Here is a 12,747-nt window from a genome sequence, read left to right on the forward strand (position 1 = left end):
TTAAGCGAGATTTATTATTTTATAATTTAATATTCGCTAGAATACCGACATCAGTGTTAAATGGCAGTCGACGTCCAACAAAAGCAGAATTGTTGGGTTTAAGGATGTCAATATTTGATCCATTTGGGCTCCTCGTAAATGTTACTTTGATTCCTAAAATTTTGTTGCAAAGATTATGGCAACTTAATCTGGGTTGGCATGATACAATACCCAACGATTAGTTGGTTCTGAATCGTTTTACTGGTATAGGTCGCTCTTGAAGCGACTCTACTCTTCTGAATCTCAGCAAAGCCCTGAAATTCCCTTCGTGTTGCACGGGCGTTTTATTTTTTCGAATATCTCGGTCATCTCTATGCCCACGAAGTGGGATGTTCTGCTTTCCGCAAAAAATGACCGTTTTCACAACGGGGATAGTCGTTTGTGGTTCGTAGTGTGAACTGACGCTAGGTCAGTTCGTTGTAACTTGCGATTATCGAACGCCCCATTAATTCGATACCTTTGCGGGCATATATGTCTCATACTGTACTCAAGACTTCGACTCTTTCTCAATTCAGAATTTAGTACTTCCGCTGTGAGTCGCGCAGAGAAGGGTTAAATAAGTTTAGACAGGTCATATAATGCAATTTATGATAGTATCTTGTTGTGATTTCCATTTGGTGAGAAGAGTGTCACTGTTGTATTTTAATTTTTTTATTGCAGAGAATATTTTTCTTGCAAACAAGTGAAATTTTCAAGTGAAAGTTCAGTTTCCCTAATTTCCAAACCCCCGTGCATCCGCCACTGCCATATGCGGACAACAAAAAAACAATATTCCAAAAATTGTGGCACAGTAACAGGCCTCCTAAGAATTTCCGGGACTGCGATCATTTTCGATCTCCCCCACCCACTCTCTTTCATAGGATTTATGGCCAATTTACATAGAACTTTTGATCAACATATTTGACCACATAAACGAACTCTTACTCAAGGTAATAATTTTTCGCACAGTTTTCTACCATCTTGCTTGTTATGGTTTAGTAATATGTCCTTAACGCCGGCCGTAAATGGTAGTGTATGGGATATCTCAAGACTTTTTGTTATAGTTAATATTTTTGCAGCAAACGACACAATTCAAGGAGATAAGGGAATAGTGTTTAATATCAATGGAAAAATTTATGTAAAGTGAAAACTGCTGTCTGGCTTGTAAACATCTTAAGTATTACATTTTTCACTGTGGCTAATACATAGATAATACTACTACTACCATCTATATGATTGATATCTGTGGATTATAACTGTTAGTTAATGAGATAAAGCATTTTTGTGAAGCAACTTCTTTTAGTTTACAAAAAATGGATTATAAAGCATTTATGTCTTAATTAATCATTGCTTTTTGGGGAAAAATACTGTTGAGTTTGGGCTCAGGAAATACAACCGTTGAAAAGATATTTCCTAAGCTGGAAACAGGCGAAATGAGCACCGAGGACAATGATGCTCTAAAGAGGTGAAGGCTCTGTGCAAAGTGGGTGCCTCGCAAGTTTATTATCCAATAAAAACAATGATAAACTGGTTCGGAGAAGTGTTTAAGTGCTCTCTTATCGTAATAGAACCGAATTTTTGAGTCGATGTGTGATAATGGAAGCATAGCACCATCTTTCCCATCGATTTAATTTTTTTTATCTTTAGATATTTAAATCTGTTTAATTTTTAATATTACAAGTTTAAAATGTATATACAATTAGAGAAATGTATATACTATTATTTTCCAATATCGACAGTTAATAGGTTTTTTCGATCATTCCTTACAAAAAAAAAAAAAAAAAAAAAAAAAAAAAAAAAAAAAAAAAAAAAAAAAAAAAAAAAAAAAAAAAGCACAAAACACTTACCACATGATAAAGAAACTAACAACCAAGAAAAGTGAGGATTTTACAAATCTATTGAATTTGCTGCATATATGTATGTAGATATAATAATTTTATTTAATTTTAGGATTCTAGTATGTGAAAGAACAACTGAGGAGCGGCTGCAGCATTCTTCTCTTTACTGCCGTAGACACCGCTTACGCGATTATAACCGAGTTAACAACAGCGCCCCAGTCGTTTCTTCTTTTCGCTACGTGGCGCCAATTGGATATTCCAAGCGAGGTCAGGTCCTTCTCCACCTGGTCCTTCCAACGGAGTGGAGGTCTTCCTCTTCCCGGCGGGTACAGCGTCGAATACCTTCAGAGCTGGAGTGTTTTCGTCCATTCGGACAACACTACCTAGCCAGCGTAGCCGCTGTCTTTTAATTCGCTGAACTATATCAATGTCGTCGTATAGCAGCTCATCGTTCCATCGAATGCGATATTCGCCGTGGCCAAAGCGTAAAAGACCAAAAATCTTTCGCAGAACTTTTCTCTGGAAAACTCGCAACGTCGATGTTGGTTGTTGTCATCGTCCAAGCCTCTGCACCATGTAACAGGGCGGAAATTATGAGTGACTTATAGAGTTGGGTTTTTGTTTGTCGAGAGAGGACTTTACTTACAATTGCCTACTCATTCCGTGGTAGCACCTGTTGGCAAGAGTTATCTTGAGTTGGATTTCCAGGCTGACATTGTTGGTGGTGTTTACACTGGTTCCAAGTTAGACGAAATATAGAACATGATGACTGTCAACAGTGACGTGAGAGCCAAGTCGCGAGTGCGACGACTGTTTGTTTGATGATATCAATATCATCTGCAGCATTACAGCATGTTATTTAAACATAAATAAATATTTTTTCATTCACACATGTGTGAAATACATACAAATTTACAAATAAAATTTTGTCCGAATTGTTTAAACATAAATATGTATATGTATTTTTATACTCTCTTAACAAAGTTGCTAAAGAGAGTATTATAGTTTTGTTCACATAACGGTTGTTTGTAAGTCTTAAAACTAAAAGAGTCAGATATAGGGTTATATATACCAAAGTGATCAAGGTGACGAGTAGAGTTGAAATCCGGATGTCTGTCTGTCCGTCTGTCCGTCCGTCCGTGCAAGCTGTAACTTGAGTAAAAATTGAGAAAACTTGGTACACGTATTTCTTGGCTCCATAAGAAGGTTAAGTTCGAAGATGGGCAAAATCGGCAAACTGCCACGTCCACAAAATGGCGGAAACCGAAAACCTATAAAGTGTCATAACTAAGCCATAAATAACGGTATTAAAGTGAAATTTGGCACAAAGGATCGCATAAGGGAGGGGCATATTTGGACTTAATTTTTTTACTACTAAAATGTCAGAAACACTAAATTTTACGGAAAAAATGTCAGAAGCTGCATCCAGGCTTTTTTTTAAATTGAAAATGGGCGTGGCGTCGCCCACTTATGGACCAAAAACCATATCTCAGGAAGTACTCGACCGATTTCAATGAAATTCGGTATATAATATTTTCTTAACACCCTGATGACATGTACCAAATATGAAATCGGTTCACTTTATCATGCAAGAGTATAAAATGTTCGGTGACACCCGAACTTAGCCCTTCCTTACTTGTTATTTATAATTTTCATAACGTAAAACGTAAAAACTGAAATCCAATTATTAAAAAGTGTTTACATATTTATAAATAACTACACGTTTTTAACGATACAACGGTGTTGAGTTTTCACTTATATTGAAACAGCAATATCGCTCTAATGAGAAACACAACCATTACGTTGTCACAACGGAAGGGCGGCACGTAAAATCTAAATTAAGCATAAGTTAAAAGTACTATATAACTACAACTCTGCGTGCCGAAAGGGGTTTCTATCAACAAATATGTACACTTCTGAGCCGTTGCTACTACCTCCTAAAATTTATGTGCTGAACACATATAAAGCGACATCTGTCAAATATTATAGCACCACGTTCTTATGGACACAGTTATTCAGACAGCTGCCCAACTACATAACTGTGTCCATAAGAACGTGTGTATTTGAAGTGTGTCGCACGCTGTGTGTTCAGCACATGATACTTAATACAATGTAATAATTAATTGTACTAATATTTTAATAAAAACTTTCTAAAATTGTTACTTTATTAATAAATTATGTATACTTTCCGTAATGTCAGTTCAATTACTATTTGCGTTTTAATATAAATTGTAAAAATAATAGAATTGAATAATCATAAAGCTTGATATTTTAAATATTGAAATATGATCAATTATACAATTAATAAATGCATGTCTACATTATTTTAGGATTGCTTGCAACTTTCTTTTCCATGGAAAGTGCAGAGGTAGTGTAATATTTGATGCGGGTTGCATTTTATGTCTATATTTTCACTGGAAAACCGTTGGAAAAGTAGGAAAATTTTTAGTACGAAGCCGTTAACCCTGAATGCACACCGCTACTAGTAGATACAGTGCATTTATACTGGTTTGCTTCGAGTGATCAGAGTGGTTTAGCTAAGTTGTTTCTCTTTTCTCTTTCAGTTTTGTTTGTGATTTCGTCGGGTAAGGTGTGTGTAGTCGTGCCGATTTTGCATTTTGTGGCTTTAATAAGTGAAGTAGTACATAAGGATTTTTTAGCTATCTCTATATGTATACATTTACTTGTTTATTCCATTGTGTGTACACTTAGTGCTGTAGCGTTAGCAGTGGAAAGTCATTCCTTATCCCAGATAAAAATTGGGAGTTTAAAATTCTTGTAGTGAATCTAAAGTTTTTGTAAAAAATTTTAAATAATATAAATCCACAAAATCAAAACTTAGTAAAAACTAAAATCACTAAACAATCGAATAATTTCGAAAACACAAATATATATATACATATATAAAAATGGCATCCGAGGTAAGTCAGACACCAGTCACTGAAAATAAGGTTGCTGAGGAGGCGGCGGCGACGGCAGCGACCAAGCCAGAAATAACAGCTACAGAAGCAGTAGCAGCCAAGGAGAATAACGCTGAAAGCAATGGTGCTGATACAGCGAACGCACAAGAGAAAGGTGACGACACAAAGGCGTCGGCCGGTGAAGACACAAAGAAAGATGGAGACAATGCTACTGCTGCAGCAGCAGCCAACAGCAAAACTGAACCAGCACCAAAGTTCAATGTGCATAAAACGAACTTTGAGAAGGATGTAATATATCTGTATCAGTTCTCCCGCACTCCTTTGCTGCCATCGCTATCACCATATTGTCTAAAAGTTGAAACATGGCTGCGTCTGGCCGGTCTCAAATACGAGGTAAGAAATTTTGATCTACACACAAACATACATACATACATATGTAGATATATTTGCACAGAAAAGATTTTAATTATGTACATGTTAAATCTAGAGAAAATGATAGGACAAAATCTACATATGGCTAGTTAGGGTAATACAGGATTCAATATTCAGGCATACATAGATGCAAAATGTGTATATGTATTTATGTAGCTAGGTAGATATGTAAAGCTGTGTGCGCATATGTACGCTATACATTATAACAACACCACCGCCACCGCATACACTTTGTCATTTCATATCCCCACACAAAAATTCAAAACTCGCCATATTGAATTTTATGTCTCACACATACAGTGTTTCCGCTGGAAAAAGGGCAGTTGCCTTGCGTTGACTTGCCCTGTTCCTTGTTGTGTATCACTCCTTGTTCGCGCTGAGCATAAGCTGGTTGGTTGCTATGAGTTGAGTTGTTGAGACTGGAAAGGCGCTTCCAGTGTCGCTAGACTACCCGGCCTGTACCGCGCAATATGTATACGTGCATACACATGCTTACTTGCGCTCACACGAGTAAAGGTATCACTCATTCTGCTGTTACTCTTTTATTTATGTTGCGTCGCGAGAGCGAGATGGAACCGAACCATAGTTATGTACGCGTTATATTGCAATAAAGTTGAATACTACATGTAGTATATACATATTAACTTGAAATAGGAATACGCGTGTGTTTTCATATTTATGTATGTATGCTTGCATTCTTTTTAAATGATGTGCAGGTGTTGCAGCTCTGAAAGTTTGCAATAATAAATATGTAAATAGCATGCTAGTTTGAAATCAGGTACTCAAAGTTGTTTCAAATTGAAATGCAAGTATAACAAAGCACTTGTATAAAATTTTGTAATACATACACATGCGTATGTATGTACATATATTTATATACATACATATGTATGGTACATACATACAATTCTATGCTTAATTCATATCAGTGCGTTGCAGGATAGATTGCAGCACACCAGGGGGCACGAAGTCGTTAAATGAGATACAAAACAGAAATAGAGCAACTCTTGCTTATACGTACAAATATACACATGCTTAAATGCAAGTATGTATGTACATATGTATGTACATGTATGCGTGCTTATGTGTATCGTACATACATATGTGCAAATAGTTGGTTTATTTGCGCGATCGTCATAGAAAAACAGTTTTTGCGCACTAATTTCCTCTGTATTTTCGTATTACCTTAAAATTAATTTTTTTATAAAGCATTGTAGTTTTTAACTGCAAACAAATTTGGCGTTTACTATTATTATTTTTTTCTTTTGTTATTAGAGTAAAATATTACAGTTTTCTGCAAAGGGTGCATTTAACCTGCATACCACTTGTTTGTATGTATGCTTTGATGCTTTTGCCCGGAATAATTTGTAACAGAGAAGAACAGTTGAATCATATTTGCTTACATCCATATGTATATAATATTTTTGGATACCTAAGACAAGCAGATGTTTTAATTCCTTTAATACTTTTCTTGCTTTTCTTCAACATGAAATATATTCACATTCATACATATGTATGTAAATAAAATATTAATTAGTATAGTAAAATAATTGCAATTTTTATTTATGCGTTTAAATGACAAAGGCAGCAATGTTATAATATTCCTTGACTGGGATTCTAAGGTTAGACATTTATAGTAAATTCGTAAAATCTCAAAATACCCCTCAAATATGTATGTATATCAATGAAGATACTACTTTTTAATCTATATATCGAGTACATTGTTTTTTGATATAATATTTAAATTAATTTAAGTGTGCTTTAGAGTTTGTCTTTTTAATTTATTAAATAAAAGTATATATATATTTTTTTTTTTAATTTCAAGAATGCTTGTGAGTTTATTTCTTTCCTTAAAAGTGTATATAATATATTTTGTTACTATGTAGGAATGAAGACACAATATTACTAATATCTATCTTTCTATCTTCTCATTTCATTAATATTTTAGCTGTTTTTAGTATTGCCCTCAACTTTCTATATCTCAAATTTATAATTCTGCTTCTTAAAAAAAATAAAAAGTACACGAAAACGTGACAATACAGTATATAATTTTTGTGACACTTAATATATAAATTACTTTAATGCTAAATTTTTTCATCTTTAATTCTTTCGCACATATTTTCATATATCCATGTCTTTTGTTTTTTAATTACTGTTAGTGCTATTTGTTTCCTATAGTTCAATAAAATCAATACAGTTTTAATAATTAATTAAAATTGATGAACAATTTTTAATATGCTTAAAATTGACAAGTTCAGCTTTCCCACAATTTCACTAAATACTTGTATCGTACACACACTACCAACCAACCAATCAACTATCACCCTCTTAACGAGATATTCAAATTCAATACATTACAAGCAACAACCCCTAAACAAATGACCAAACTCGACACTCCTATTGTTAGTTACCTTATCAATCCACTGGAACTGTGAATATCGGCCCTACACTAAAATGAAAAAAATCATATGCGAACTTCAGATTGTTTACCCGTACATTGGCTTGATGTACAGTCGTTAAATACCAGAAAATGGTGTAAAATATAATATAAAATACTACCATTTCTGCTTTCAAGTAAAATGCATGAATGCACGCAAGACTAAACACACATAAAAAATACTTACATATACATATGTATATGGTACATTGTATATGTATTTGAGCATTTATGATTCAATTGCAGTTGTTGTTTGCTTAATTTTGTACATGCGACAATGGTGTTAACGTTAACGCCGCCCCGCCAGCCTTAAACAAACCAATTAACTTTATGTCAATTTCTCATTTAAATTTTACAATTAGAAAAATTAATAAAAATCAAAACGAATTAATTTATTAATAATATTTTCATTCATTTAAATATGTTTAATAATGTGTGTCAAGAAATTAAAAAAAAAAATTAATACTTAACGCACTCGCAAAATCTAATTTTTATCCCTCAGCGTTTATATGTGCAATACAAAATCTATAGAATTTTCGATAGAAATTTGTAATTTTTTTTAAGGACAGCATTTACTGCTGTAGCGAATGTTATTGCTGTTGTGTTGTGCTCGTATTGTTGACGCTTTTTGGTGGGGTGGAGTATCTATATAGAATATAAAAACATATCCTTACACAAATGCATATAACCACTTATAGGCTCACACACCCATATAACCATGCATAGTTGAGCTACTATGCAGTTCGTATATAGGCGCTTCTCCGTACAGTGAGCGTTTGTGACAACAGTGGCGGTTGGGCGGAAGACAGCACAGCCAACGGTTGGGAAATGGAAAGTAAACAATACTGCTTCGACTGCTATGACGGTGTGGCGGTTGATTATGTGTAGTGACGACTCGGCTTTGACGGCATTGGCCTCCTTCTCTGTGTTGTTGCTGTCACGTTAATTATTATTCGTTACTTTGTGTATAGCCTTGGTTTAAGAGATAAGGCGCGCATGCACAAAAAAACAATAGCTACATATTACTCACGCATCCAGAAACCGCGTTAGCTGGGAAGAATAGCAATATTTGTATAACAACGCGAACATTTCACTGCCTTATATTGTTATTAAGTATTATACTAGTATATGTACATGTATGATAGATTAACGTCAGTATGCCATCTACTAATTGAGCGTGATTTTTCTTATACTAAGCGAGTCAGTGTTATCAACGCAAAGCCATCAGTCAGATACTGTTATTAATGTAAACTGAGAAAAGTTTACTAATAAACATCCGTTCGTGTCATTGTATCGTAATTGTGTCTCATTAAAGACGACAGCATAGGAATAAAAAAAATATAACACCAACAGTAAAATGCATAGACAAACACCAATATCAAGCATCCCTATGTGCGTCGATCGTGACAATCTTAAAGTTACTCGCCTATCATATATGTATGTATGTATAGATATGTGTATGCATATACATATATGTGTGTTTTTATAACAATAATGGTCATTTGAATGGATGTCTGCATGTGCATGCACAAATTTTATATAAAATTCTAAACAATGTATGTGGAGAAAATCCACATATACTCTGATAAATGCCGTTTAGGCAAAAATTCTCTGATTCATTGTTATATGAAACTATGTTATTTATTTATTTATCGCATTTTTTATAATATAAGTGAAGATTCCTTTCTTCTAACTCAACTTCGCTTGTGTACCGTCAACGACCGGAAAAGGCACAAGAGCTAATTAAATGACAATCAATTAAAAAGCTCTAAGCGTCATAAACGCGCCTGATTAATTCGTTGACACAATTACATAGATATACATATATGTTACAATGAATAAATATCCTTTGAAAAACAATTTAAGTATTCTTATATGCACAAAAAATGATTAGACCCAATAAAAAAGAAATAAATTCCATAATTTGTTCAACAAACGCCGCTCATTGACTTTTATAAATTATTAATGTCCACATATACTTACAAAATTATTTAATCAAGTAAAGACGATTGGTTTATTCATACCAATCTGTATCTGTATGTACTGTCGCACTGTTAGTCTGTCACACAAATGCACACTTGTGCTCAATTAATGCCGACACAATGTGTGCCTCTCTGAGTCGAAACTTCTTTAGATACCGGAGTATACGGCGAACTATTTGGACTTGCATATTTTATATATATATATATATATACAGCTGTTGGCAGCTAATTAGAAACGCTCCCTTTTTTGTAGGTGGCTGATGAGTATAATGATCCAAATTTTTAATATACCGTTATTGATATTCCTAAAAGTCTTTCATTGTTCGTGCTACTGTATTTACTACTAAATTCATTCTGTTTTGTAGTTGTGAAGTTAAAGTTCTTTTAGTTTTTTCGCAAATAGGAAATGCGTTACGATAGAGAAGGTGAATTAAGTGCAATAGCTAATTAGAAACAGTTGTTTAAAGAATTAAAATTCCTCAAGGTGTTAATTTTTATTATTAATATTACTAATTTACAGTAAGTGTGTGTTTCAAAGTTATGGTTTAAAATATATTAAAATGAATTATTCAAGTTTTTTAATAAGGAAACGCTGCAGCTGTACACCTAACCTTCGCAGCTACATTTTTGACCTTTGGCCGTTTTGAAAAGATGTGCAAAGAATAGAATAAGGTCAAATGCTCAAACATTTTTTTTAAAGGTCCTTAAGCATATACTGAATTATTTTCAAAAAACCCGAAAAAAATTCAACGAAAGTACCGAAAAATTAACACTTTCTCCCGAAGAGACCCAAAAATACACTGACCCGTTGGCTTTGCCAACTCTTATTATTACTCTCAACGGCGGTATGTCGTTTGGAACGATGTAACAAAAATTAATCGCTTAGGCCCTGATAGTCGAAGGCATGTTCGCCGTCCAATAATTTAAAAATTTGATCGTCGCTATGTTTCACGCATAGTTGAGTATGGTGGAGGATCAATCATGGTGTGGGGATGTTTTATCGAGAATGGTGTTGGTCCACTACACAAGATTGATGGAATTTTTCTGTTGCCATGGGCTGAAGAAAATTTGCCTTTTATAAGGAAGAGAGCAATTCAAATCATACGTCTAAGTTGAAGAAAAAGTTTTTTAATGAAAATTTTATCAATGTTTTGAAGTGGGAATCGTCCCGCCCAGATTTAAACCCTATAGAATAGCGTTTCCTAAATGCCGGGTCGCGACCCGGTACCGGGCCATCAAAATAAAATATCGGTTCGCAACATCTCCGCCTTGTTTTCAAAATAATACCGACTATCGATCGATGCATCGTAATATTCGTAAGCGGAGATCGGCGCGCACGTGCCCGCACGTGCCACTCACCGCTGATGACTGACCTGAAGTTGAAACATAAGAGCGAGGCGAAAGCTCAGCCAGAGAACTTAATACTTCCGTCGCTAAAAATTGTAGCATCTCGATTGTTCAAAAAAAAAAAAAAAAAAAACAGCAGAGCCAAGTAAGTCAGATAGCGTTATCAAATAACACGGTAAAGCGTAGGATTTTGGATATAGCAGATGACATCAAAAATACAGTCGTAAGCCATCTGAAATTATGTCATTATTTTTCCTTACAAGTCGACGAAAGTACAGACATTTCCAATAATGTCAATCTGATATGTTTTGTACGATATGATTATAATAACATTATTTATGAAGAGTTTTTGTTCTGTAAATCTTTGACAACACAAACGACCTCCGAAGAAATTTTTGACTTGATTAATGATTATGTGTGAAGTGTGTGGGATTAAGTAGTAATGGTGCACGAGCAATGTCAGGCATTCGTACTGGACTTTATCCAAGGATAAAAGCCATAGCTGCGAAATGTGTATGCACGCACTGTAGCATTCATAGGGAAGAATTAGCCGTCAAAAAATGCCTTTACCCTTGACAGCAACGATGCAAGAGTGTGTCAAGTTCATTAACTTTATAAAATCTCGTCCACTTAACTCAAGATTGTTCTCTATTTTGTGCAAAGAAATGGGAAGTGATCACGAACATCTTCTTTTACACAGTGAGGTGCGATGGCTGTCAAGGTGCCGAATTCTCTCTTTTTTTAAATAAAATTCCGAACGGTGAGTGCGTGGAAATTACTCGAAAACAACAATGTAATAATATTTAAAGCGCAAAACAAAGAGGAAGCTGCAAGAAAAAAGCTTATAGTGTGGTTACAACGCGCGGAGACAGGGAACTTTAAAGAATTTAATAATTTATGTAAAATACAAAAAGAGTACAATATTACTACATTGTCACAAGACATCTTAACTCAATTTAAAGAACATTTATTAGAGCTGAAGAGGAATCTTCAAGAATATTTTTCTCCAATGGATGGCAACAAAACCCATTTACATTCAAGTTACATTCCGAAACAAATTTGCCAGATTCAGATGTCGATTCACATTTGACACAAGACCATTGATTGATACTTGGTTATCTTGTCGTCAAGAATACACAATCCTAACTTTTCAAGCAATTATTTTTTTAATGCCTTTTGTACCCAGTTATAAATCTGAAGCTGGGTTTTCAACACTAGTTTACCTTAAAAACAAATATTGAATCAGACTAGAAGTGGAACCCGATCTCAGAATAAAACTTTCTGCAATTTCAGCAAACTTGAACTTTATAACTAAAAATAAGCAACAGCTACATACTTCGCACTGAAAAGTGAGTACCAAAGATATCAAAATATTATAATTTAATATTAATAAAACATTTTTCTTACTATTATTAAACGTGTATTATTTAATCTCATATAACCGTCTTGAGTTTAATATTATTAAGTGGGTCACAAAAGGACAGTGTGAAAATTACCGGGTCATGGCGAAACTAAGTTTGGGAAGCACTGCTATAGAACATCTCTGGGTGATGTTAAAAGAGCCATATGCACCAAAAATATCCCAAATATGGATGTTCTTTCTGATGAAATTAGAACGGCGTACAGTACACAAATCAAAAAGCAATTAATATAACGGGATAAAACTTTGCACAAAGTCTTTAGTGTGTGCCGCTTTATTATCAAAACTTTTTTAAATAAAATAAAATCTGTTCATGGCCCTAGGTACCGAATATTTAGACTACAGTATCTAC

The 12,747-nt window shown here is 34.3% G+C and overlaps 1 protein-coding gene across 2 annotated transcripts in view; it reads left to right on the top strand.

Annotated features, from left to right (window-relative positions):
* Positions 1-4,351: 4,351 nt before the first annotated feature.
* LOC108977589 (failed axon connections) overlaps positions 4,352-12,747 on the top strand; it is a 32,752-nt gene continuing 24,356 nt past the window's right edge. Inside the window, exon 1 of one of the 2 annotated variants that reach the window (XM_018947327.1) lies at positions 4,352-5,170. In XM_018947327.1, coding sequence (XP_018802872.1) covers positions 4,766-5,170 — 405 coding nt within the window. In that variant the 5' untranslated portion in view covers positions 4,352-4,765. The remainder of the gene's footprint in view (positions 5,171-12,747) is intronic. The other variant, XM_018947328.1, reaches the window with a different exon arrangement.

The sequence above is a fragment of the Bactrocera latifrons genome, unplaced genomic scaffold (genome assembly GCF_001853355.1).
Source record: "Bactrocera latifrons isolate USDA-ARS-PBARC rearing strain unplaced genomic scaffold, ASM185335v1 scaffold_917, whole genome shotgun sequence".
In the NCBI taxonomy this organism is placed as follows: domain Eukaryota; kingdom Metazoa; phylum Arthropoda; class Insecta; order Diptera; family Tephritidae; genus Bactrocera; species Bactrocera latifrons.